Raw genomic sequence first — 27,994 nt, 5'->3', positions numbered from 1 at the left:
CTCAAAATTTTTTATAATTTTTTATTTCTATGTTTATTAAAATTATTCTTCTATGTCACATTTAGGCTTCATTTAGCATTCCTTATTTTAAAGACTTATCTCCTTCTGTAGTTAAAATGCCCCTATGAACACTTAGTTTTTAAAATAAAAAATGAGATAAGTCCTTGAAATAAGGAATGCCAAATGAAGCCTTATTATGGTTCATTAATATAGAGATATGCCCAAATGTTGGAAGCCAAAAGCAGAAGTAGTAGTGAAGGGAGTGAAAGGCTCTGGTGTAGTTAGAGACGTCTGACCTAAAAATGGTACTGTTCTATTTATCCATGATCATGTATTCGACGATGAAGACGATGGGTTATATGTATTTTGGATAAGGCCCATAGATGGTAATGGAACTGGTAGGATCCTTTGCGAGAAGCTGTGCTTGAAGTATGCTGGTAGGATCCTCTGCAAGATATCAATCGGGTCGATAACGATGAAGCTGTTGTTGGTGTTCCCCCATGCAATCAAAGAACCTGTTCGCCTGTGTTGACCATACCACAGAAGAAGAAGAAGAAGAAGATGATGATGATGATGATGATGATGATGATGATGATAATGATGATAATGATGATGATGATGATGATGATGAGGAGGAGGAGGATAAGAAGAAAAAGAGAAGAAGAATAAGAGGAAGAGGAGGCCAGAAAACATACTGCCAAAGCTCTCGTCGTCGATGGCTGCTGGTTTGAGTCACCGTCTGCTGTGGTATAGTCGCCGGTGAAGTGGGTGTTTTTAATTTATATTTTGTCTTTTTGTATCCGGTCAAACTGGTTATTCCATGTTAATGGTCAAAGGTCTGTTAACTTATGAATATTTGCCTTGGACGATGTGATCGATTGTGATTGGTGGGTTCATGCATCCAATGAACCCACGGGTGCACAGAACGCGGACTCCTAATAGTTTCACCTCCTATAGTTTGCAATTGATTTACTTAATTGACCTTCTCTTAAAAACCATTTGTATTGCTGTCTAAGAATAGTTATGTGACCATCTCAACCCAATGGAAAATATTAAATGGCATTTTTTTGAAAAAGAAAAATATTAAAAGGCGTGAATTTATAGTTTTTATTCCAAAAACATCTCTAACACTTCACATCAAACTTTTAGAAATAAACGATGTTTGATTTTCATATCTACTAAGGAATGTTTGGTTTCAAGTTTCAATAGAATGAAGAAGAATTGAGAACAATAGCATCCAGGTTCATCTGCAAATTAATGTGTATCTTCCTTCAAACAGAGAACAAAGTTAACCAAATGGAATTATTGCCTACTTTTTACTATGGACAAGAACAACATTTCCAATATCATTTTCTTTTGATCAAATCTGTTCTAACGGACATTAGGATTAAAACCGTCATTTTCAACTTCCATTTAACAAAACATCGATTAAATAAATCAATTGCAAACTATAGTGGGTGATTTAATAAAATGTAAATCATAGAAATAAGTTTTAATAAATACATAAGTTGTGTTTTGATAGATGACCCTTTAGTTAAAAGATTATAGTATGCAAAGTACCTTGGCACTTCTACAACATGCCTACTATTGGCCTCATATGGAGGAAGATGTTCGAGAATACACAAGAGCATGCCTGATTTGCCAGCAAGACAAGCCTGAGCGTGCCAAGCCACTTGGACTCCTACAACCTCTTCCAACACTCTCACAACCTTGGGAGAGTATTTACATGGACTTCATCAGCGGTCATCCTAAGGTGGGAGACTATGCATCCATTATTGTTGTTGTTGATAGATTTTCCAAGTATTCCACTTTCATCCCAGCACCAAAGCACCTTTCAGCTGAAGACACGACATACCTTTTCTTCAAGCACGTTGTGAAATATTGGGGAGTCCCATAGAACATTGTTAGTGATCGGGATCCCCAATTTATTAGTGCTTTCTAGACAAAGCTATTCAAGCTTCTTGGTTCAAACTTGAACTTCTCCAATAGCAACCATCCAAAGTTTGATGGGCAGACAGAGAGAATGAACTCCCCCCTTGAAGAGTACCTCCGCCATTTTGTATCAGCTACACAGAAGAATTGGGTTCGATTGCTAGACATTGCATAGTTCTCTGTCAACACACAGAAGAGCTCCTCCACCAATCAAAGTCCTTTTGAAGTCATCACCGGCCAACTACCAAGATGTCCGCACAGCATCGTCAAGACCATCAAGGGAGAGGCCCTCAAGCCTTCACTTTCATCAAGGAATGGAAAGAATGTCTTGACATCACACGAGCCTCACTATAGAAAGACTCCAAAAGAATGAAGAAATGGGCCGATTTGGGTAGACGATCCGAGAACTTCCAAGTAGGTGACCTGGCCTTAGTAAAACTCCATACCCATTGCCTTAGGTTCTTTCGAAGAGTACACCCCGAGCTTGTGAGAAAATATGAGGGACCCTGTGAAATCCTAGCCAAAGTAGGAGCATCAGCCTACAGACTCAAACTACCTCCTTGGCTAAAAGTACACCCTGTCTTTCATGTAAGCCAACTTAAACCCTACCATGCCGACAGCGAAGATACCTTCCGAAACCAAAGCCAATGCCCACATCCATCCTACCAACCACCCAAGAACCGATCCCTCGACTCCATCCTCAACCATAGGTTGTCCCAATCCTCCCAAACATCAGAATGGGAGTACCTGGTGAAGTGGAAGGGACCTGTAGAAGAAGTCACCTGGGAGCTTGCAGAAGACCTCCTTCCATTCGCAATGAAGCTCGACGAGTACCTGGGGAAGAATCTTTGAGGACAAAGATTGAATTGAGTGGGGGAGACTGTGACAGATCAGCCACCATCATCACCATCAACATGCCATTTAAGTGTCTTGGGTTAAGTCCTTGTACTCTTTTTGTAAAGGGGGGTATGCCATGGCAATTATGTAAATAGTAGTATGAATATTCAGTATTTTGATGTATCATTCTGTCACTTCCCCAAAAGCTTAACATACTCTTTGAGTGGAGGTAGGTAGTCGAGTGAGCTCATAAGCATGTAAAGGTTAAGCACGAGATCCCCTCGACATTGTACTGTGTACTTGTGCTTACCACTTATTAATGCAATACAAGTTGCCTTTTGTCTAATTTGTGTGCCTTCTTGTTTCCTTTCATGTGTTGTTGCTTGCATTTCTTGGCTTTCTCGACTCCATCGAGCGCTGCACGGGGCCTCGTCGATTAGCCCCGTGACAAGGCCGCGCCTGTGCCAGGCCGCCAGGTGGGACACCACCAACTTGGCTAAGGCAAGTTGTTGCCAAAGTGGTTGCGTGTGTCACCTAGTTGTTCTGAGGTGCCATGTGTCACAATATCATTGGAGGGCCAAATCCGCCCTCATCAATAATTATATAAAACTTTTCTCAAATATCAGTGGGGGCAATTTCGCACAGTGACTTCGACATAGATCCATCACTGCTCATAATTGTATTTGAACTCTACTCGAAGTACCTATATATACTTGTTTTCTTCCTCTATCAATGATATGAGTGAGAAGAATAATAGCTTTTATTTCTCTACAGTTCTTGTTTTCATAGAGCTCAATGTTTTCCTCTCACACATGCTTGTACTATTTGGTGTGATAACGTTGGAACAACCTATCTCTCAATGAACCTGGTCTTTCATCAACACTCCAAATACATGGAAATAGATTTTCATTTTTTTCAATATAGGTATACTTAGAAGGCTCTCCAAGTCTCCTACATCTCTTCTACCAATCAACTAACTGATGACTTGCACACCAAGCCCTTTCGTTGCCCTCGGTTCCTTTCTATCTATGGTAAATTAAACATTTTCCCAAGAACATTTAATTTGAGGGACCTATTCAGACAGTTGAGGCACATGATGTTACATCAAAGAGTGACACCAAGTTGAAGATCCCTACTCCAACTCTAACACTCACATAACAAATCTAAATGGAGAGAGTTATACTTAATCCATACTATGGGGCATTTGTTTTTGGGATTTTGAGAGGAGGGAAAGTTGGTTAATGAATCTCAAAATTCCATTGACCAAGAAACCCATGTTCTTTTTTTAGATTTATGTAGGGATCAGGGAAAATATATTTTCCTAATACCAATCTCCTAGGTGGGCAAATTAACTTTCTCATTTGAGAGAAAATTGTTATTACTTGAATGGGATAAAAATGTCCCTTTTGATAATGGATATTTTATGACAAATGGTCATTATTTTATTTACCTGTGAAATAAAAGAACATGGGTAAGTGCACTTACCCGGTAAGTGTTTACCGAAAAGTGAACAAGGCCTTTGTTCTTGTTCCCTATTTATTTGTAACAAACACGGACAGTTGTAATACTCATCAACTGTATATATATTTACACAAGTGAATGGGGCATACATAATCCCATTCAACTCAATTCAATCTGCCCTATTATCATAATATTAGCCATTCAAAAATTTCTTTTGATTCAGAAACTATTAATGGGTGAAATAAAGGGAAAATAGGGTTAAAATTAAATATAAAAAATTTGTCCATGAGAAAGATGAATTATTTCATTAAATGATTTGTCTTTTAATTCAGAAACTATTAATGGGTGAAATAAAGGAAAAATATGGTCAAAATTAAATATAAAAAAATTGTCAATGAGAAAGATGAGTTATTTCATTAAATGATTCCTCACTCGCCTTTTACAGAATATGACTTGTTATGGCGTTTGCAATCAAAAGAAATATACGACTTAATCTTTTTTTATTTACTTTTTCAGACTTTAATGATTGACATTTAGGCTATTTTTGTTTGATAGAAACTAAGGTTGTGTTTGATACCATTGGCAGTTGTACTTACAACATTTTGTGTTAGTCAATATATATAAGTTTTTGAGAAATTGTCTTATTACATCACATTAGATAACAATTTTCACTAAAAATATACATAGTCATTGGATTAGGTGTTGGCATTTATAATAGAAACCACGGTTTTTGACCTGCCGTTGACCTGAATGGTTAGGCCATTCGGCTTGGAAATCGTCCAAGCAATTGTTTCTGTTTTACCCCAAACCCGGTCTTATGTCAAAAAATATTGATTTGGTCAGTGACCCATTGACTTGAGAGTTGAGCGTACCATCAACCCAATGAATGGTTTTTGACCACTTTTTTGTTTCAATAACTTTTTTTAATTGTGATGGGCCATCATCCGTTCAGACCAGATAGTCGAACCGCTGACCGGGAAGTCGGTGGCCAAAGCGATTCCAGTTCTGAATTAGTTTTTAAAACATTGGTAGAAACACCAAATTCAATATTATTTCATGAAAAAACAGCAATGATACCCAATGTTAAAATAATAACACAAAGCATTTGTGGTAGAAAAAATATATTCTCATAAAATTTAATAATATGGACCAACCTAAAACGTTACAACCAAAGTGGCAATCGTATCAAACACAACCAAATATATATAAAGTTGATGGAATAAACTTCCTTTTCTGAAATTCAATAAAAAAAAAAAGAAAAAATTCCTCAAATTTATGTTTCCCTCTTGTTTTATATCAACCCAACTACAATAAAAAGTGCTAAAATTCATACATTTCTCTATATGCTTCTTAGTTCTTACAATAAACTTTGACATTACCTGCTCGTCGATCGACTGACTACTTGTTCTCCACATTAAATACCTTGTAGAAAATTTCGAGGCAAGTCGAGTTCGGTTTTAAGGAAATGCAAATATAAAATGATTTATTTAGAAGGTTGAATCAGAAACTTCTGGCTTACAACTGTACGGAGTTGATTACATGTCAAGTAATTGAGATTTAAGACTCAGTGGTGCAAGCCAAATCTATAGAGAGAACAAGCCGAGTTGTAACCAATCTTCATCTCTAATGGATGTCTGTGAACATATATTTTATGATTTTATACTAACTTAACTTGAGTAAAAGATGTCGGTGAGGGAATGGAGTGGGTCAATGATCAGATGTGCAAGCCATTTCAAGAAACAAGGAAGCAAGAAGACCGACCGAGCTGGGAGTAGAGCCAAACGGTTTCAGGGGTTCCACACAAGCAAGAGAACACAGCAGAATTTAAGCTATGTTGCGTGCATGGCAACGGGCAACACTGCGCCAGAAATCACAGTCCACGGGTTGGAGATGTGGGCAGTGGGGCAGGCATGTATGTAAAGAAAGGAGCAAAACCGTGGGCAGTCCACTCCACCACTACAAATAAAGGTCCTCCTCTCGCCTCTCGCCTCTGTATTAAATTCGAATAGCTGAATATATACAATCGATTTGTAGTAAGCAGTAAGAACGGAAAACTGATTAATTACATGGAAGAAATCTTTCGGACTATTCCATTTTAATATGGTATATAAGTTGGTGAATCGATCGGTATGCGTGCAATGTGTACGAGGGAAGCGGCGAATCTCGTGGTGACACAGAAATTTGACTTGAATTCTTTCTCTGTTTTTTTAGTGAGGAAGTTTGATTGACTTCGTAGTTTAATTTGTAGTCGAGAGAAAAACAAAGCCAAGGGATAGAAATTATCCATAATGCACGCATAGGAGCTGGCACTGCAACAAAAAAGTAATAAACAATCGGACAATCTTGTGATATCCTTGCCAAAGGCTGCTTATAAATAGCTCTCGTTACAACGTTTCTGGCATCCCAATCACAATATCCTCGGATCATTAGGTGTCAACTTGTCTTTGATTTGGATTGTTGAGTCACTTGTATGTAAATACGTACAAGATGGCCAGTTCCAAAGCGGTGGCTCTTGCATTCATCGTTTTACTCAGCGTTGGCCTCTCCTCCGCTACCAGGTTCTATGGTAGTGGCGGGGGAGGAGGGGGTGGTGGAGGTGGTGGAGGTGGGGGCAGTGGCTCGGGGAATGGCTCTGGCTATGGTTCTGGTTATGGTTCTGGAGCTGGCTCGGGCTATGGTGGGGCTGGGGCACAAGGGGTAGGATATGGAAATGGTGGTGGTGGTGGTGGTGGTGGTGGAGGAGGTGGAGGTGGAGGTGGAAGTGGAAGTGGAAGTGGAAGTGGTGGTGGGTCTGGATATGGATCTGGATCGGGTAGTGGTTCTGGTTATGGGAGTGGAAGTGGTTCTGGGTATGGAACAGGAGTAGCTACAGGTAGTGGTTATGGAAGTGGAGGCGGAGGTGGCGGAGGTGGTGGAGGTGGAGGCTCTGGGCATGGATCTGGAAGTGGTAGTGGTTATGGTTCTGGGAGTGGGAGTGGATATGGTGTCGGAAGAGTTGCAAGTGGAAGTGGCTATGGAAGCGGTGGGGGTGGTGGAGGTGGAGGTGGATCTGGGTTAGGTAGCGGTTCCGGTTATGGATCTGGTTATGGTTCTGGAAGCGGGAATGGATATGGTGTCGGGAGATTTGCAAGTGGAAGTGGCTATGGAAGTGGTGGGGGTGGAGGAGGTGGAGGTGGCTCTGGATATGGATCTGGGTCAGGTAGCGGCTCTGGCTATGGCTCTGGGAGCGGGAATGGATACGGTGTCGGGAGATTTGCAAGTGGAAGTGGCTATGGAAGTGGTAGGGGTGGAGGAGGTGGAGGTGGTTCTGGATATGCATCCGGGTCAGGTAGTGGCTCTGGCTATGGCTCTGGTTATGGTTCTGGGAGTGGGAATGGATATGCTACTGGGAGAGTTGCAAGTGGAAGTGGGTATGGAAGTGGTAGGGGTGGAGGAGGTGGAGGTGGGTCTGGATATGGATCTGGGTTAGGTAGTGGCTCCGGGTACGGTTCGGGTTATGGTTCTGGGAGTGGGAGTGGGAGTGGGTATGGTGCCGGGAGAGCTGCCAGTGGAAGTGGTAGGGGTGGAGGAGGTGGAGGTGGCTCTGGATATGGATCCGGGTCAGGTAGTGGTTCTGGTTACGGCTCCGGAAGTGGAAGAGGAAATGGCTTTGGGTATGGATCTGGAGTTGCTGTAGGTGGTGGTTATGGAAATGGAGGTGGTGGAGGTGGAGGATATGGACGTGGATCTGGAAGTGGAAGTGGTTATGGTAGCGGTTCAGGCTCGGGCTCTGGCTATGGGTCAGGCTATAGTGTTGGACGTGAAATAAAGATCTAATCTCTCTTGTTGAGCTTCCTTGCTAATTAACTAGCTACCATATCTCATATTAGTCTGTAATCTCTATCTCTCTTCATCTTTAGACTTTTGGCTAGTTTTTCTCTTCTTACATGTAATAACTATGGATGCCACAACATCCGCGTTGATTTCTGATGTCTTTGCCTATTTTTAGGCTTTTGTATTGTGTTGACGAAATATTTTATAAAATAAAATTGACAAGCATATTTGCTTGATATATGTGGAAAATGGGCAAAAGGTATCCTCAAGCTCTGTCCATGGTCCTGTCTAAAGTACGTGTATAACTTCCTCTTGTTCTCATTTGTTTTAGTTTGTTTATGATGTATTGTTTTTCTTTTTATGATTTTTGGGGCTGAGATGAGATGGTTGAGGCAAGGCGGGCTATGTGCTCTCATATTTATTTCTATCTTTCTACGTTATGATAATGGTTAATTAATAAAATTTAAGTGGTCACCTTGGTCTCCATCTAGGGTAAATTTAGGGGTCCTAATTATTAAAATTATTGAATCGTAGCATGGATTGGCTATTCTTCAGTACAAATACTTATCTCATATGACCCAATAACTATTTCTTAAAGCATACATCCACCAATGACCCAATAACTATTATTAAAGCAAATAAAGCATATTTGCTTGATTCAAATGAACTTTCTTTTTTTTTGTAACTACAATCACTTCTCTTACTAATAATGAAGTGCCAAGTTTACAAATAACTAGAACCACTACTTCATACAGCATATATCCACCAAGGCAAAGTGGATGTCACATGCACCCTGCCTTTTCTCCACCCTCTTAAATCCCTTATGTGTATAACATGTAATGCCTACCACTTAAATCCTTGTAGTGATCTCCACATTAGGGCTGTTCATAAGAATGCCCAGTCTGACCAAATCGACTAACTTGAACTGACTTAACTCGAGTCGGCCGGATTTTCATCAGTACCGGTCAGTTTTAGATTGGGCAAATATATAAATCGATATATCGGGTCAATTTCGGTTTTTTTGTGTAAAAACCGAAACCAACCCGACATGAACCGAACTAGTCTTCTACTAGTTCGGTAGTTCCTAGTTTGAGTAGTTTCCTACTTAATTATAACTAGTCTTCTACTAGAACTAGAAGGCCCATTAGGCAATTACAATTAGAATAGGCAACCTATCATAGTTTTTAACTTTCTATAGTCTTTTACACCAAATAGGCAACCTATTAGGCAATTACAATTAGAATTCAATTAGGTGTCCTTTTGTACAGGAGCAAAACCAAAACCGACCCAACCTGACTCAAATCGACCAAATCGGTTTGGCCTATCAGTGAGTCGGTTTCAGTTTCCACCTCAAGTAACCCGACCAGGTCGGATCGGTTGGAAAAACCCCAATAAACCAACCCAACCCGACCAAGCCCATGGCAATTGCCCCCACTGATATAGAAATAACATCTCATGAAGAATAACCTCACTCTCAATGGAAAACTAACTCATAGACTAATATATAAGCACCATTTTTCAATTACTATCATCATCTTTTAAAATAATTATTTAATGTGGTCCAGTTTAGAAAAAGTCTCAACAATAAGGATTAATATATCACCTCAGGTTGGAGATATCCTAATTCTTTACAAGGAAAATAAGGGTAAAACAACCCAATGTCCTACCAAGAGTCTCTATAAATAGAACTCCAAGTGGCACAACGTATTTATAGGAGTCTCCATAAATAGTGCTCCAATTAACACCCCCAATGAATTTTGATAAATACCACTTGATTGGCTCTTATTTTTATCACAACGGTTCATTGATTACGTTTTTCCAATATCATATTTGAACCCATATATAACCTAGTTGGGCTTTGTAAAAACCACAAGCAGGATTTGTTAATAAAATTAAGCTAAGCCTCTACTTGAGAACACTTATAAGTAGACCTGTTCATGGGCCGGGTGGCTCAGCGGGCTGGCCTGGCCCCTAGATGGGCTTTGAACACACAAATGAGCCCATGGGCTTGATCTTGGATTAAAAAGCCCGGCTCGCAATAAATTCGAGCCGGTATCGGAATTTGCCAAAATAGCCTAGCCCGACCTATAGACTAAACCCAAAAACCCTAATATCCTAACCCTTCTCATTCATCTCTTTCCACATTTCCTATTAGTCGAACTGCCCACTTGCCCAATGTCAAACCTCTCTTCTCGTCACATCCTCCTCACACTCTCAAGCAGCTATAGAACCGGCGAACATTCACCGACGCATCAACTCCGGTAGACCAGCAGTGAGTCTTCTCTCTCTCTCTCTCTCTCTCTCTCTCTCTCTCTCTCTTTCTCTCTCTTGTTCCTCTTCTCACTTCTTCTCTTTCAAATTTTAGACATCGACGACGCGATGAACACAGGCACCGGTGGCGGCGGTAGTGAGTCCTCTCTCTCTCTCTCTCTCTCTCAGACATGAACTGACTCCTCTTTTCACTGTCAAAATCGCATCTCACCGCGAACTAAGCACCAGTTGGTGAATTCTCTCTCTCTCTCTCTCACACACACACACACAAACGCGAACTCAGCATGTTATGGGCCCGAGTGTAGGATCGCATCACGAGTCGCTCCACCACAGGAACCTCAGATCTTTCCTTGCCCTTGGCCTTGCGTACAGGCCCTATTTTGACTATCTCAGGGGTGATTTGTCCAAGAGATCACCGAACTCTCCTTTACTCTCTTTCTTCACTGAATATTCGATATCTTCATTCAATAATAGCGTCTTCTTAAATAGGAGATTACAAGAGGAGGGTTCCTTGTTGGATTCGGCTAGGCTAGTCCTAAACGGACTCAAAACTCCTACTTCTAATTAGACTACTTACTTTTAATGGTACTACAATTCCTTCTAAGAATAGGGGATAAGATAAGGGAGAATGGGATAAGGGATAAGGGATAAGGCGCATTCTCTTGACGTGTCCGGATAAGGGTGGGCCCACCCTATGAGCTGTCATGTGGGCCCCGCTCTACTGCTGCAGCCAGTGTGCGTGCGCGCGGTGCGTGCGTGCGGTGCTGCGCGCGGCGCGTGGTGCCGTTGCCGTGCGGTGCCTATCGTGTGTGCACTGCTGCCTCAACTGCTGCCGTGTGGTGCGGGTGCTCATAACATCACTCCCCTCCTGGACTACGAGCTTGTCCTCAAGCTCGAGGTCTGGATAAGCGTTGTGGAGGTCGGTCCAAGGAATCCAAGTCGCCTCTACTGGGGGTAGTCCCTCCCATTCGACTAAAACCTCGAAGGTGCCTTGATGGATGCGGGACCGGATGAGGGCACGGGGCTGGAGGATAGGTCTGTCGTCCTGCAAAGGGGGTAAGGGAGGCACATGGTCGGGGGGAGTGCCAACATAAAGCTTTAAGAGGGATACATGGAAGATGTCGTGGATTCTGCTGTGCTCTGGGAGCTCGAGTTGATAAGCTACATTTCCTATCTTCCTTAGAATCTTGAAAGGCCCATAGAATTTGGGGGCCAGCTTAGGGGGCCCCCGACGCCTGAGGGACAACTGCCTGTATGATCGGAGTTTCAGCCAAACGTACTGCCCTGGTTCGAAGGTGACTTCGAACCAAGGCAGTGGTGCTGATCGTAGTGGTGCTGATCGTAGGCGTGTTTCATACGTGCCTGCGCCTGCTGTAAGCGCAAGGAGACTTCGGCCAGGAGGGCATCGTGAGCTTAGAGGCTGCGGTCCACTTCTTCCAATCGCATTGAGCCCGGCTCGTAGGACAGAAGGCGTGGAGGATCTCAACCGTACACAACTCTAAAGGGAGTCATTCCAAGGGAGGAGTGATAGGATGTATTGTAGCAGTATTCAGCCCATGGGAGGTACTCCACCCAGCGCCGCGGCTGGTCACCCACAAAGCAGCGAAGGTACATCTCAATTGTCCAGTTCACCACCTCTGTTTGGTCGTCTGACTGTGGATGGTGGGCTGAGAAGGCGAGGGCCGTGCCTTGTAATCTAAAGAGCTCCTTCCAGAATGTGCTTGTGAAGATCGGGTCCCAGTCACTGACGATGGACTCGGGGAGTCCATGTAGGCGGAAAATGTGGGTGAAGAAGGTATGGGCGACCGAGACTGCGGTATAAGGATGGGATAAAGGGAGGAAGTGAGCATATTTGGAGAACTGGTCCACTACCACGAACAGGACTGACTTCTCCCCAACCTTGGGCAGCCCTTCGATGAAATCCATGGCAATATCGGCCCAGATCTGCGTTGGGAGGGAGAGGGGTTGGAGCAGGCCTGCAGGGTGCAGATTTTCCCATTTTTTGTTGTTGGCACACTGCACAGTTCTGGATAAAGTCTCGTACCGAGGCCCTCATAGCTTGCCAGTGGAAGTCAGCATGAATGCGATGCAGCATTTTTTGAATGCCCTCGTGTGTCGAGTGGTGTATGCTGGCGATGATGGAGGGGATGAGGGGGCAATCGGCGGGTAGGTAGATCTTCTTTTTGTAAAATACCAGCCCATCGTGGAGAGACCAGTTTGGGTAAGTAGACCCCGACTGTATTTGTTGGACTAGGTTGTTCCATTCTGATGATTGTGGCAGTGTGTTCCGAATGTCTTCTAGCAGGGTGGCTCGTGGTTGGGAGATCGCATAGGAGCATACTATCTTCTTCTCGTCGGGATAGGGCATCTGCTGCACGGTTCAGGGATCCTACCTTATAGTCCACTCGGAAGTCGAACCCCAGAAGCTTGCTAACCCAATGTTGCTGTGGGGAGGTGGTCAATCGTTGTTCCAACAAGTATTTGAGGCTATAGTGGTCTGTTTTGACGACGAAGGGTCTGCCCCACAAGTACGGCCTCCAGTGTTGTACTGCCTTGGCTAGGCCAATGAGATCGCGTTCATAGGCAGGTAATTTGAGATGGTGGTCAGCTAGCTTGCGGCTGAAGAAGGCTATCGGATGCCCTTGCTGTTGAAGGATGGCTCCTATGCCTGTGCCGGAAGCATCACACTCGACTGTGAACTCAAGATCAAAGTTTGGTAGCTAGAGGACTAGTGTGGAAGAGAGGGCTTCCCTTAGGCCTACAAAGGCTGCATCGGCTGTGCTATCCCAGTGGAAGGCATTTTTCTTGAGTAGGTTGGTAAGCGGGGCTGCTAACAGGCCGTAATTCTATACGAACTTTCGGTAGTACCCTATTAGCCCTAGGAACCCACGGAGGGCCTTGGCGGACTGTGGCCGGGGCCAGTCCTTAATGGCCTGAATCTTGGAGCTATCCACAGTTACACCTTGCCCGCTGATTACATGTCCAAGGTAAAGGACTTGGTGTTCCCCAAAGGAACACTTGGATCGTTTAAGGAAGAGTCGGTGCTGCTTTAGGAGCTCGAGTGCGACCCGCAGGTGTTGAATGTGTTCCACCCACGTCTTGCTATAAACCAAGATGTCGTCGAAGAAGACCAGTACATATTTACAGAGGTGAGAGTGGAAGACTTCATTCATCAGGGCCTAGAATGTGGAAGGGGCGTTGTAGAGGCCGAATGGCATAACTAGGAATTCAAAATGCCCATGATGCGTCCTGAAGGCTGTCTTTTCTACATCTGTAGAAGACACCCTGACCTGGAAATAGCCTGACCTGAGGTCCAATTTCGAGAAGAATTGTGCGTCGTGGAGTTCGTCCAAAAATTCGTCTACGAAGGGGATCGGGAACTTATCTTTGACGGTTCGGCTGTTGAGTTCCCTATAGTCTACACAAAATCTCCAAGTCCCATCCTGTTTGGGTACCAACAGAACTGGGGAGGAAAAAGGGGAGTGGCTAGGCCGAATGATCCCCTACTGTAGCAAATCTGCGCATTGCTTCTCTAACTCATCTTTCTATCGATGGGGGTTGCGATAGGGCCGAACCACGACCAGGTCTGACCCTACAATTAGAGGGATCCGCTGGTCGCAGGCTCTAGGAGGTGGGAGGCCCTTGGGTTCTTGGAAAACGGCCAAGTAATCGGTGAGAAGTCTCTCCACATCCGTTGTGCGCGAATTCTCCCCCTGGAGTGCATGCAGTTGTGTCTTGGTCCTTGTTCGGGTTCCCTACCAAGTAACCGGTTTGCCATCTAAGTGGAAGGTCATGGTCAGGGCAGCGAAGTCCCACAGGATTGGGCCTAAAGTGATCAGCCATTTGACGCGTAGGATGATTTCAAATTCGTCCAAGGATAGTACAAATAAATCTGCTTGGAAGGATTCTTTTTCAACCTGAATTCTGGTGTTCTTGCAGATACCGAAGCTGTGGACTCTTTCCCCGTTCGCCACGGCTACCTGTAGTTGTGGCCTGACTTCCATGGGCAACTCTAACTTGCGGGCCACCTGATTGCTAATGAAATTGTGGGTGCTTCCGGGGTCTACCAGAATGCGCACGGGTTTCCCCGTCACTAGTGCCCTTAGTTGCATCGTCTGCGAGGTTCTAATCCCTGTGATTGCGTGAAGTGAGATCTCGGGTTCAGTTGGTGACGACTCTTCCTCATCCTCTTCAGTCTCGTCTACTAGAAGGCAAAATAGTTTCTTGCATCTATGCCCTGCGAAGTATAGATCATCGCAATTGAAGCACTGCCCCTTCACGCGCCGTTCTACCATCTCAGCTCGGGACAGACGCCGGATGGGAGGTGACACCCTGCTGCTCCCTGTCTGTGATACTGGTCTGGAGGGGTTACCGGTGTGGGTCCTCTGCTCCCTGTTGGGCGTAGGGGTAGACACTCCCGCTGGCCTTGACGGTGCCCAAGTCGTGGTTGGCCGTCTAATGCTGAAGGGTCCCTGAGTAAGCTGCATCTTTCGTTCAAAGGCGCGGGCGAGGTTCATTGCCGTGACCAAATTTGGGGGGTGCTGCATCTCTACGTCTACCCTTAAGGATTCTATCAGCCCTGCTGTGAACATGTCCACTTGCTGATCTGGTCTAACCGTAGCCGCTCTGGCAATGAAGGTTTGGAACTGGCGTTGATATTCAGCCACGGTTCCCATTTGCTTGAGATTGATTAGCTCACCCAACGGGTTGCTCGTCATTGGGGGTCCAAACCTGAGGAGGCAATAGGACCTGAACTGCTCCCAGCTGAGCCCGGGTTCTTCTTGCTCCACGCGGTAGAACCAAAGTTGTGCCTCTTCCGTAAGGTGGAAGGCTGCCAGGCTAACCTTGTCTCTGTCATCCGTGCGCTGGTTGCGGAAGAACTGCTCGCAGCCGTACAACCAACCTAATGGGTCTTCAGTGCCGTCGTAAAATGGAAATTCAAGTCGGCTGTACATGGGGACAATTGCAGTCATCGGTGCTGTGGCTTGATGTTCGTTGGCTGATTTTGTCCCGTCCGTTCGGCGACTGCTGGTAGAGGCTAGTCTCTCCGAGTTCTTTTCTTTGTTGGAGAGGAACGCTTCTAACAGGCGACGCAGCTCCCGAACGTCATCTTTGACCTCTCGGACCTCCATACTGGTTTCTGCGAGCCTATGCTCCAGTTCATGAACTCTGAAAGACAGCGGCTCCTGTTCCCCCATGACGGTTGGCTCTGATACCAAGATGTTATGGGCCCGAGCGTAGGATCGCGTTACGGGTCGCTCCACCGCAGGAACCTCAGATCTTTCCTTGCCCTTGGCCTTGCGTACAGGCCCTATTTTGACTATCTCAGGGGTGATTTGTCCAAGAGATCACCGAACTCTCCTTTACTCTCTTTCTTCACTGAATATTCGATATCTTCATTCAATAATAGCGTCTTCTTAAATAGGAGATTACAAGAGGAGGGTTCCTTGTTGGATTCGGCTAGGCTAGTCCTAAACGGACTCAAAACTCCTACTTCTAATTAGACTACTTACTTTTAATGGTACTACAATTCCTTCTAAGAATAGGGGATAAGATAAGGGAGAATGGGATAAGGGATAAGGGATAAGGCGCATTCTCTTGACGTGTCCGGATAAGGGTGGGCCCACCCTATGAGCTGTCATGTGGGCCCCGCTCTACTGCTGCAGCCAGTGTGCGTGCGCGCGGTGCGTGCGTGCGGTGCTGCGCGCGGCGCGTGGTGCCGTTGCCGTGCGGTGCCTATCGTGTGTGCACTGCTGCCTCAACTGCTGCCGTGTGGTGCGGGTGCTCATAACATCACTCCCCTCCTGGACTACGAGCTTGTCCTCAAGCTCGAGGTCTGGATAAGCGTTGTGGAGGTCGGTCCAAGGAATCCAAGTCGCCTCTACTGGGGGTAGTCCCTCCCATTCGACTAAAACCTCGAAGGTGCCTTGATGGATGCGGGACCGGATGAGGGCACGGGGCTGGAGGATAGGTCTGTCGTCCTGCAAAGGGGGTAAGGGAGGCACATGGTCGGGGGGAGTGCCAACATAAAGCTTTAAGAGGGATACATGGAAGATGTCGTGGATCCTGCTGTGCTCTGGGAGCTCGAGTTGATAAGCTACATTTCCTATCTTCCTTAGAATCTTGAAAGGCCCATAGAATTTGGGGGCCAGCTTAGGGGGCCCCCGACGCCTGAGGGACAACTGCCTGTATGATCGGAGTTTCAGCCAAACGTACTGCCCTGGTTCGAAGGTGACTTCGAACCAAGGCAGTGGTGCTGATCGTAGTGGTGCTGATCGTAGGCGTGTTTCATACGTGCCTGCGCCTGCTGTAAGCGCAAGGAGACTTCGGCCAGGAGGGCATCGTGAGCTTAGAGGCTGCGGTCCACTTCTTCCAATCGCATTGAGCCCGGCTCGTAGGACAGAAGGCGTGGAGGATCTCAACCGTACACAACTCTAAAGGGAGTCATTCCAAGGGAGGAGTGATAGGATGTATTGTAGCAGTATTCAGCCCATGGGAGGTACTCCACCCAGCGCCGCGGCTGGTCACCCACAAAGCAGCGAAGGTACATCTCAATTGTCCAGTTCACCACCTCTGTTTGGTCGTCTGACTGTGGATGGTGGGCTGAGAAGGCGAGGGCCGTGCCTTGTAATCTAAAGAGCTCCTTCCAGAATGTGCTTGTGAAGATCGGGTCCCAGTCACTGACGATGGACTCGGGGAGTCCATGTAGGCGGAAAATGTGGGTGAAGAAGGTATGGGCGACCGAGACTGCGGTATAAGGATGGGATAAAGGGAGGAAGTGAGCATATTTGGAGAACTGGTCCACTACCACGAACAGGACTGACTTCTCCCCAACCTTGGGCAGCCCTTCGATGAAATCCATGGCAATATCGGCCCAGATCTGCGTTGGGAGGGAGAGGGGTTGGAGCAGGCCTGCAGGGTGCAGATTTTCCCATTTTTTGTTGTTGGCACACTGCACAGTTCTGGATAAAGTCTCGTACCGAGGCCCTCATAGCTTGCCAGTGGAAGTCAGCATGAATGCGATGCAGCATTTTTTGAATGCCCTCGTGTGTCGAGTGGTGTATGCTGGCGATGATGGAGGGGATGAGGGGGCAATCGGCGGGTAGGTAGATCTTCTTTTTGTAAAATACCAGCCCATCGTGGAGAGACCAGTTTGGGTAAGTAGACCCCGACTGTATTTGTTGGACTAGGTTGTTCCATTCTGATGATTGTGGCAGTGTGTTCCGAATGTCTTCTAGCAGGGTGGCTCGTGGTTGGGAGATCGCATAGGAGCATACTATCTTCTTCTCGTCGGGATAGGGCATCTGCTGCACGGTTCAGGGATCCTACCTTATAGTCCACTCGGAAGTCGAACCCCAGAAGCTTGCTAACCCAATGTTGCTGTGGGGAGGTGGTCAATCGTTGTTCCAACAAGTATTTGAGGCTATAGTGGTCTGTTTTGACGACGAAGGGTCTGCCCCACAAGTACGGCCTCCAGTGTTGTACTGCCTTGGCTAGGCCAATGAGATCGCGTTCATAGGCAGGTAATTTGAGATGGTGGTCAGCTAGCTTGCGGCTGAAGAAGGCTATCGGATGCCCTTGCTGTTGAAGGATGGCTCCTATGCCTGTGCCGGAAGCATCACACTCGACTGTGAACTCAAGATCAAAGTTTGGTAGCTAGAGGACTAGTGTGGAAGAGAGGGCTTCCCTTAGGCCTACAAAGGCTGCATCGGCTGTGCTATCCCAGTGGAAGGCATTTTTCTTGAGTAGGTTGGTAAGCGGGGCTGCTAACAGGCCGTAATTCTATACGAACTTTCGGTAGTACCCTATTAGCCCTAGGAACCCACGGAGGGCCTTGGCGGACTGTGGCCGGGGCCAGTCCTTAATGGCCTGAATCTTGGAGCTATCCACAGTTACACCTTGCCCGCTGATTACATGTCCAAGGTAAAGGACTTGGTGTTCCCCAAAGGAACACTTGGATCGTTTAAGGAAGAGTCGGTGCTGCTTTAGGAGCTCGAGTGCGACCCGCAGGTGTTGAATGTGTTCCACCCACGTCTTGCTATAAACCAAGATGTCGTCGAAGAAGACCAGTACATATTTACAGAGGTGAGAGTGGAAGACTTCATTCATCAGGGCCTAGAATGTGGAAGGGGCGTTGTAGAGGCCGAATGGCATAACTAGGAATTCAAAATGCCCATGATGCGTCCTGAAGGCTGTCTTTTCTACATCTGTAGAAGACACCCTGACCTGGAAATAGCCTGACCTGAGGTCCAATTTCGAGAAGAATTGTGCGTCGTGGAGTTCGTCCAAAAATTCGTCTACGAAGGGGATCGGGAACTTATCTTTGACGGTTCGGCTGTTGAGTTCCCTATAGTCTACACAAAATCTCCAAGTCCCATCCTGTTTGGGTACCAACAGAACTGGGGAGGAAAAAGGGGAGTGGCTAGGCCAAATGATCCCCTACTGTAGCAAATCTGCGCATTGCTTCTCTAACTCATCTTTCTATCGATGGGGGTTGCGATAGGGCCGAACCACGACCAGGTCTGACCCTACAATTAGAGGGATCCGCTGGTCGCAGGCTCTAGGAGGTGGGAGGCCCTTGGGTTCTTGGAAAACGGCCAAGTAATCGGTGAGAAGTCTCTCCACATCCGTTGTGCGCGAATTCTCCCCCTGGAGTGCATGCAGTTGTGTCTTGGTCCTTGTTCGGGTTCCCTACCAAGTAACCGGTTTGCCATCTAAGTGGAAGGTCATGGTCAGGGCAGCGAAGTCCCACAGGATTGGGCCTAAAGTGATCAGCCATTTGACGCGTAGGATGATTTCAAATTCGTCCAAGGATAGTACAAATAAATCTGCTTGGAAGGATTCTTTTTCAACCTGAATTCTGGTGTTCTTGCAGATACCGAAGCTGTGGACTCTTTCCCCGTTCGCCACGGCTACCTGTAGTTGTGGCCTGACTTCCATGGGCAACTCTAACTTGCGGGCCACCTGATTGCTAATGAAATTGTGGGTGCTTCCGGGGTCTACCAGAATGCGCACGGGTTTCCCCGTCACTAGTGCCCTTAGTTGCATCGTCTGCGAGGTTCTAATCCCTGTGATTGCGTGAAGTGAGATCTCGGGTTCAGTTGGTGACGACTCTTCCTCATCCTCTTCAGTCTCGTCTACTAGAAGGCAAAATAGTTTCTTGCATCTATGCCCTGCGAAGTATAGATCATCGCAATTGAAGCACTGCCCCTTCACGCGCCGTTCTACCATCTCAGCTCGGGACAGACGCCGGATGGGAGGTGACACCCTGCTGCTCCCTGTCTGTGATACTGGTCTGGAGGGGTTACCGGTGTGGGTCCTCTGCTCCCTGTTGGGCGTAGGGGTAGACACTCCCGCTGGCCTTGACGGTGCCCAAGTCGTGGTTGGCCGTCTAATGCTGAAGGGTCCCTGAGTAAGCTGCATCTTTCGTTCAAAGGCGCGGGCGAGGTTCATTGCCGTGACCAAATTTGGGGGGTGCTGCATCTCTACGTCTACCCTTAAGGATTCTATCAGCCCTGCTGTGAACATGTCCACTTGCTGATCTGGTCTAACCGTAGCCGCTCTGGCAATGAAGGTTTGGAACTGGCGTTGATATTCAGCCACGGTTCCCATTTGCTTGAGATTGATTAGCTCACCCAACGGGTTGCTCGTCATTGGGGGTCCAAACCTGAGGAGGCAATAGGACCTGAACTGCTCCCAGCTGAGCCCGGGTTCTTCTTGCTCCACGCGGTAGAACCAAAGTTGTGCCTCTTCCGTAAGGTGGAAGGCTGCCAGGCTAACCTTGTCTCTGTCATCCGTGCGCTGGTTGCGGAAGAACTGCTCGCAGCCGTACAACCAACCTAATGGGTCTTCAGTGCCGTCGTAAAATGGAAATTCAAGTCGGCTGTACTTGGGGACAATTGCAGTCATCGGTGCTGTGGCTTGATGTTCGTTGGCTGATTTTGTCCCGTCCGTTCGGCGACTGCTGGTAGAGGCTAGTCTCTCCGAGTTCTTTTCTTTGTTGGAGAGGAACGCTTCTAACAGGCGACGCAGCTCCCGAACGTCATCTTTGACCTCTCGGACCTCCATACTGGTTTCTGCGAGCCTATGCTCCAGTTCATGAACTCTGAAAGACAGCGGCTCCTGTTCCCCCATGACGGTTGGCTCTGATACCAAGATGTTATGGGCCCGAGCGTAGGATCGCGTTACGGGTCGCTCCACCGCAGGAACCTCAGATCTTTCCTTGCCCTTGGCCTTGCGTACAGGCCCTATTTTGACTATCTCAGGGGTGATTTCTCCAAGAGATCACCGAACTCTCCTTTACTCTCTTTCTTGAATGAATATTCGATATCTTCATTCAATAATAGCATCTCTTTAAATAGGAGATTACAAGAGGAGGGTTCCTTGTTGGATTCTGCTAGGCTAGTCCTAAACGGACTCAAAACTCCTACTTCTAATTAGACTACTTACTTTTAATGGTACTACAATTCCTTCTAAGAATAGGGGATAAGATAAGGGAGAATGGGATAAGGGATAAGGGATAAGGCGCGTTCTCTTGATGTGTCCGAATAAGGGTGGGCCCACCCTATGAGCTATCGTGTGGGCCTCGCTCTGCTGTTGCTGCCAATGTGCGTGCACGCGGCTCATGGTGCCGTCGCCGCGCTGCGTGCGCGGTGCTGTGCGTGGTGCCGCTGCCGTGCGGTGCCTATCGTGTGCGCGCTGCTACCTCAACTGCTGCCGTGTGGTGCGGGTGCTCATAACACAGCACCGACAAACACAGTCACCGGCGGTGAGTTCTTTCTTCTGTTAGGTCGGGCCGGGCTTCGGGCTTTTTATTAGGGTCGGGCTCGGGCCCATGTTATAGGCCCGTTGGTCGGGCTGGGCTTAGGCTCGGGCCTAACAAAATCATGTTTATGAAGAGTAAAAGCTCGGCTCAAGCCCGGCCCGGCCCATACTGTGAACCCATGGGTGATTGGTGGGTTCACGCATCTAGTGAACCCACGGGTGCACAGAACGCGGACTCCTAATAGTTTCACCTCCTATAGTTTGCAATTGATTTACTTAATTGACCTTCTCTTAAAAACCATTTGTATTGCTGTCTAAGAATAGTTATGTGACCATCTCAACCCAATGGAAAATATTAAATGGCATTTTTTTGAAAAAGAAATATATTAAAAGGCATGTATTTATAGTTTTTATTCCAAAAACATCTCTAACACTTCACATCAAACTTTTAGAAATAAACGATGTTTGATTTTCATATCTACTAAGGAATGCTTGGTTTCAAGTTTCAATAGAATGAAGAAGAATTGAGAACAATAGCATCCAGGTTCATCTGCAAATTAATGTGTATCTTCCTTCAAACAGAGAACAAAGTTAACCAAATGGAATTATTGCCTACTTTTTACTATGGACAAGAACAACATTTCCAATATCATTTTCTTTTGATCAAATCTGTTCTAACGGACAAGGATTAAAACCGTCATTTTCAACTTCCTTTTAACAAAACATCGATTAAATAAATCAATTGCAAACTATAGTGGGTGATTTAATAAAATATAAATCATAGAAATAAGTTTTAATAAATACATAAGTTGTGTTTTGATAGATGACCCTTTAGTTAAAAGATTATAGTATGCAAATCTACCCAACTTAGTTCAAGCCCAAATTCTAACTGCGAAGTGCCAATTAATTGAGTCAATTATTTTTATCCAAGTCAAAGTTGACGAATTAAAAGATAAACCGATAATAGGTCGATATATCTTTTATCGAGATTGCAACTTATATTCTATGAATATCTGCAAACTTAGGGTGCAATTTTGCAACATTTGGACAAATATCTGTGGCTTAATCCCCTGAAAATGTAAATGTGAGCACCAACTTAAATAATTAAGTAAACTTTGGGAGGCTTTGGAAGGCGGGACGTCACATGGTGATGATCAAACCAAAGAAATTCACATAAGGGAATTTGGTAGGACATTCAGTGCTTGGTGGTGTTCAAGTCAATGATCAATCGCCAGGTCAACCATTCCATGTGAGGCGCGCAAGCATACAGGCCGAACTGGAGACCTCCCACCATTCCAGCGAACATATGGCAAATTAACCTGAAGCCAATCTCACAAACCCGTTTGAGGTTTGAACTGTAGACTTCCCACCATTCTCTCTACAGTAATTCACAAAAAATGAAAGAACTAAGGTTATATTTGATTTGAAAGAAAAAGTAGGGAAAGGTAAGAAAACCTATCTTTACATAGGTTTCTTTACCTTTTTTTTTCCTTTCCCTATCTTTTGTTTCAAACCAAACATAGCCAAATAGAAAAGCACTGAATAAATGGGTTGGTAAGTAGAGATATAAATGTGCCTGGCCGGGCCGGCACATGGGCTTACCAAAACCCCTCAACAGAGAAGCCTGGTGCGGTCACAGCACAAGCCGAAGTGGGCCTGTTGTGGACCATGGACAGTATAATTTTGTTAAAAATGAAAAAAAAATAATAATAACAATGGCCCACGGGCCTCAAAACCCAAGCCCAGAATGGCTAGGTTGACATAATGGCCCATGGTTCATGCCGGCCCATAGACAACATCGCCCACTTTACAGCTCTATTGGTAAATTAATGTAAAGTGAAACTTAGATGCCATACTCTGGGACTAGGAAACGTAATGTGACAAGTAGAGGAGCTATTTTCTTGAATGAGATCAGCCTAAAGGCTTCTCAAAAAAGACGAGTAGAGAAGCTGGGGTAATAGGAAATTAACATTTTTACCTCATTGGCATGCATGTTATGTTCATTTTTTATTTTTTTTTTAATTTTTTTTTTTCATAAGATGGATCCGTCAAACAAAGTGAAAGAGATGGATAGGGATGTCAACAAGTTGGGGTAGATCCAGGTTTGGTTATGAGTTCTTAAGGTTGGGTTTGGAAGTAGTACAAATGCAAATATGTAGAATGTAAAACCTTATATTTTGTATTATTTTGTATGTATTTATGTTGTATATATCTGCATTTGTACTCTTTCCAAACTAAGCATAAAGTGTCTCTTCCTCTGACTTCGGATCTTCTACCCACAAGAACTCTACTCACACTTACCCATAAAACACTACCCCCATGCATAATAACATGTAAGAGGATAAAATGTTTCTCATTTGTAGCAGGGTTCTTGTGGGTAGGAGATTCGGGATCTCTTAGACACTTTCTTTAGATAGATGTAGATGAAAAGTGGGGGAGAGGATAAATAGGAATCAGAGATAGTTTAGGAGAAAATCCCTCTACTAAATTAAAGATAACTTAAGAGATAAATAATAGTTTGAGATAATTTAGGAGATAAATAGGAATTAGAGACAATTTAGGAGAAAGTGGGGGATCCTCAAGTTGAGGATCAATCCGGAGTCTTAATTATCAGTTTCGATTATTTCACTTTCCCTCGACAAATCCTGTACATTACATGGGCTGAGATATGGTACAAAGTATTGACAAAGGTGTGAAAACTGGGCTACATAAAGCAATGTGACGTTCATAATTAGATTGAACAACGTGATGTTCATAAACTGGGTTGGGCTTGGGTTGATCCTCAACTTGACCAAACCCATCACCTAAGTTGCACTGCTAAGAGCAATGTGGCATTCATAATTAGATTGAACCAAATTGAGTACAACCATGCATACATTATTTTTGGGATAAAATACAAAAAACCTCCCCTGAGGTTTGTGACAATCATAAAAACCTCCCCTCAAGTTTGATTTTAACAAAAACCTCCCTTAAACTTTTAGAAAACTCAATGAAAACCTCCATTCAGTAACTGACTTAAACGGAAAACATTTGAGTAATGCATTATTTTTTCAAAATATCTATTTTACCCCTTTTAAGTTTTATATGATTTCACATTTTAGAAAGAACTTTACTAAAATAACCCTAAAAGAAAATTTAACTTGAATAACCCATTTGTCTCCTCTTCTCCTCTTTCCATCCTACCCCAAAAACTCCATCGTATCAAAAAAAGGAAGCATTCAGCCACTGTAAAGTAGTGCAGCCGTCAAGAATAAGGGAAATTGTAGTGACCTTGACACTCTTGCAAGAAGAGAAAAGTGTTCACAGGTTGGGACTTGAAACCCCCCATATACTTACGAAAGCACCATGCTAGCTTAGAGTCAAGCAGCCATCGAGAACCAGGGATTCATGGAATTGGGTTTCCATGTAGCCACCAAGAAGCCACTTCCTGACAACCAAATTGGTGGGTTTTTTGGGAAGTAGAACTAAAGCTGAAATAGTGGCTTCTCCTTCTTGTATGGTTACTCTGAAAGCATTATTCTAACAAGAGGAGCCGCCTGACCATAGAGATGCACAAAATGGTGAATCTTCAAAAGAAAATCTGGTTCTATGCAAAATTAGGTCATCTATACCTACAAAAACAGGTCGCATTACGAATTTGAATTCTCACATTCCCTTTTCCCAAGTTCATGGTGAAATGGATCTCAATTCCTCAAAGGACTACCACAAGAGGCACAAAGTTTGCAAGGCTTACTCTAAAACTACCAAAGTTATCATGAATGGAACCGAACAGAGGTTTTGTTGTAGCAGGTTAGTCTTCTTCCCTTCTGGCTTCAGTTGAAGTAGCCTTATTTTTCCCTTGGTCATTTTGAAGTGACTTTCAGTGAAATGTAGTATTTGCTATTTGCCTCTGGTATATGGCATTCCTTAGAACAAGCTCTTTTAACTAGTTTTCATTCTCTTTCTCTTTGGATGTTTTTCTTCTCCACATTTTTTCCTTGGGGTGGGGGTAATCTAATCACTTCACTTCCGAATTTTGATAATGAAATTTTCAGAAATTTTGTATAAATCAGTTATTAAATTTGATCAGAAGTTCAATTCTTTGGGGGTCAAAAAAGTTGAACCTCTTCGGTGCTATGGTACAATCTACTTTTTGTTAGTTAGATTCTTATTAACGGCATAACATAAACATAGTTGTGAAAAGATCTTTTGTTAAGCAGCTGTTGTAAATGCCTTGCAGGCCGCAATGAACGTCCAAGTTTCATTTGCTTTCCAATTATGGTGGTTGAATGCTTCCTCTTTTCTTGATGAGAGTTGCAGTGGTGGTGGTAGATTGATAGAAAACGAGGATGATAAATGGGTTATTCAAATTAAAGTTTCTTTTAAAGTTATTTTAGTAGTATGTAAAATCATATGCAAAAGGATAAAATGGGTATTTAGAAAAAATAATGCATCAATCAAAATCTTGAGGGGAGGTTTTTATGATTGTTAAAAATCAAGGGAGGCTTTTGTATTTTACCCTACACACACTAGCGGGTACCCATGCATTTATTTACTATTAATTAATTGATAAATTAATAATCAAAATTTGTTGTTAATTAACTAAAAGTATTCAAAGTTATTGTTGATATTTAAAATTTTAATAATTGTATTTTTTAATTTAATGTTGATTTATAGAAAATTAATTATTGTTAACTTAATATGAATAAATATTTTTTAATAAATTTAATTTTATTAATCATTTGTAGTAATTTTAGTAACTAATATTATTTTCATTATTTTTAAATTGAATTTTGATTAACTTTAAATAAATAAAAAATAATTACAAAAGCTAACTTTTCTTAGGGTAAATCTCTTAAACTAACCCTATTGTTCACGAAATTAACAAACTGTACCCTTACTATTTAGATATTGTCTTGCGGTACCCTTAAGTTTTCCGACAATTGTCTAACACCTCCCTTGCCATTAATTTTCCATCACACTCCGTTCACATGTGACATCACGTGAGTGTTAATTATTTTAAATTTACTAAAATACCCATATTGTTCACTGTCGCTGTTGCAACACCGTTACCGGTGGCAATTGTAGTGACCACAAAACACCATGGCCACTTCCCGGATGACGGAACACCACGACCACCTTGATGTCTAATTCTCCTCTAGTTCAATTGTTCACCGCTGCTGTCGGAAGTTGCAACGGTGGTAGTAATTTTGGTATTGTTGTTGCAAGCGACAGCAGCCACTGCAACTTTCGAACGACAAAAGTTTGGTGATCACACAACATTGATCAATACCCACCCATTCACTGCAACAGATCAGAATGCCAATCTAGATAGAGGATCGAATACAGAGGTACCTTCGTCATCTCCCATGTATATTCAAGAGTAACAAGCCTAGCCATTAAGTTTGGACAGAGGATCGAATATGGAGAACGGTTTGGTTCGCAGAAGTAGAATATCTGAATCCAAGGTGGTTTCAAGGTTTGGTTCACGAATTCAATCTCCAAGTCTCACTTCAAGACAAGGATACCACATCTTGAATAATCAACGATGTATAGCAGCGATGTACGGTCGACAACAATGTAGCTATGGATGCTTGGGAGAATACAAACATTTGCAGAGATCCATGAGCCACTTTCTGGTTCATGGTGCTTTGTTTGATTTCTGCCATTGGGTTCTACACCGTGTCATTTTGTGTGGTGTTGGCCTTGTGGGGTTGTATGCATGCTTTGATGCCACCTAGGTTCAGGAGTAAGCTGCCCTCTCTAGCACTGAACTCATGGTTTTCGGATACCATGACCTAGCCTACTCTGCTATGGACTTCATCTCCAGTTCCTGTCTCAGAAGACGACGGTAAATTGTCTCAGACAGACACTCGATTGGAGGATGAAACTGACGTTGGGGCGACTGCACAACCGCAAGAACACAGAGCTAGAAGTGAAAGTGAGACAAGTGATGATCGAGAATCATATCTTGTTCATTCTTGCCAGGATAAAGCCAAAACATGTACTTTCTGAACTAGTTGGCATTAGAGCTCTCTCTCTCTCACTCTATCTCTATCTATCTATCTATCTATCTATCTATCTATCTATCTATCTATCTATCTATCTATCTATCTATATGTTTGTCTCTCTGTCTATCTGCCAAACATACCAACATTTGAATTTGGTTCAATCTCACTAGGAACAACGAAGCCATCATCTCCACCTTGAGATCAAACCTCGAATAGATTTCGTTGCAAAACAAAATAGAGCAACATAATTTAGAGATGCAAGGAGTGTTGTTATTCTTTTGTATCACTGTGAATTGGTGAAGGATTCAGAGATGCAAACCGTGCCATTTCGGTTTCAAGTTCCTATCTACTGAGATAGGAACTGGAGATGAAGTCCACAGAAAAGTAGGCCAGGTCATGGTATCTGATGCTGCACGATCTGGGCACTCCTTAGCTGGCTATGACCTGGCTTCCGACTGGGACGAGAGGCACCTGAGAAGAAAGAGAAGATGAAGGGTTCCTGGGGAGATATCCCGGTGGGAACACTCCGATGGCTAAGTTAGAACTAGAGAAGATCTCAAAGAAAAGCAGAGAGAATAGGAGTGCTGAAAGTGCTTAAGCTTCGATCCCTTCCTCGCAAGAGCTACGATCCTTTTATGCTGGGATCCCACCGTACCTGGCATAACCGCCACTGCTCTAGGCGTCACCGCCAGGGCAGGGATGGCAAGCGCAGGCAGCTGTTGTGAGCTGCCATTGCCGGGTACGAAGCTGACAGGCGCGCCCTGCCTTCCAGAGACGGCAAAGAGAACGCTGCCAAGTAGGGGGAACGCCGCCTGGCGAGGGGTCAGGGCCCTGCTATCAGGTCTGAAGGACACAGGTGTTAGGTGGGCCCTCCTTCTTGCAGCTTACCGAGCTGCCGTATATCGGGCTGCCTGGGGCAGGTCCGT

The 27,994-nt window shown here is 44.6% G+C and overlaps 1 protein-coding gene across 1 annotated transcript; it reads left to right on the top strand.

Annotated features, from left to right (window-relative positions):
• Nucleotides 1–6,717: 6,717 nt before the first annotated feature.
• Nucleotides 6,718–8,312, top strand: LOC148803525 (uncharacterized). Its single transcript, XM_088902340.1, has 2 exons — nt 6,718–7,273; nt 7,667–8,312. Exons 1-2 carry the CDS (start codon nt 6,718–6,720, stop codon nt 8,044–8,046), a joined length of 936 nt encoding a protein of 311 aa, XP_088758466.1. The 3' UTR covers nt 8,047–8,312.
• The last annotated feature ends 19,682 nt before the right edge of the window (nt 8,313–27,994 follow it).

Source organism: Nelumbo nucifera, chromosome 1 (assembly GCF_055504915.1).
Source record: "Nelumbo nucifera cultivar China Antique chromosome 1, China Antique-T2T, whole genome shotgun sequence".
In the NCBI taxonomy this organism is placed as follows: domain Eukaryota; kingdom Viridiplantae; phylum Streptophyta; class Magnoliopsida; order Proteales; family Nelumbonaceae; genus Nelumbo; species Nelumbo nucifera.
Note: the sequence above shows the minus strand (reverse complement) of the source record. Positions and strands in the feature narration are given on the sequence as shown.

Bases quoted from the DNA above. Each gene is read 5' to 3' on its own strand.
- LOC148803525 (XM_088902340.1), top strand. From the start codon at position 6,718: ATGGCCAGTTCCAAAGCGGTGGCTCTTGCATTCATCGTTTTACTCAGC. The intron at 7,274-7,666 runs GTGGATCTGGGT...GGGGTGGAGGAG, and splicing joins TGGGGGTGGTGGAGGTGGAG to GTGGAGGTGGGTCTGGATAT.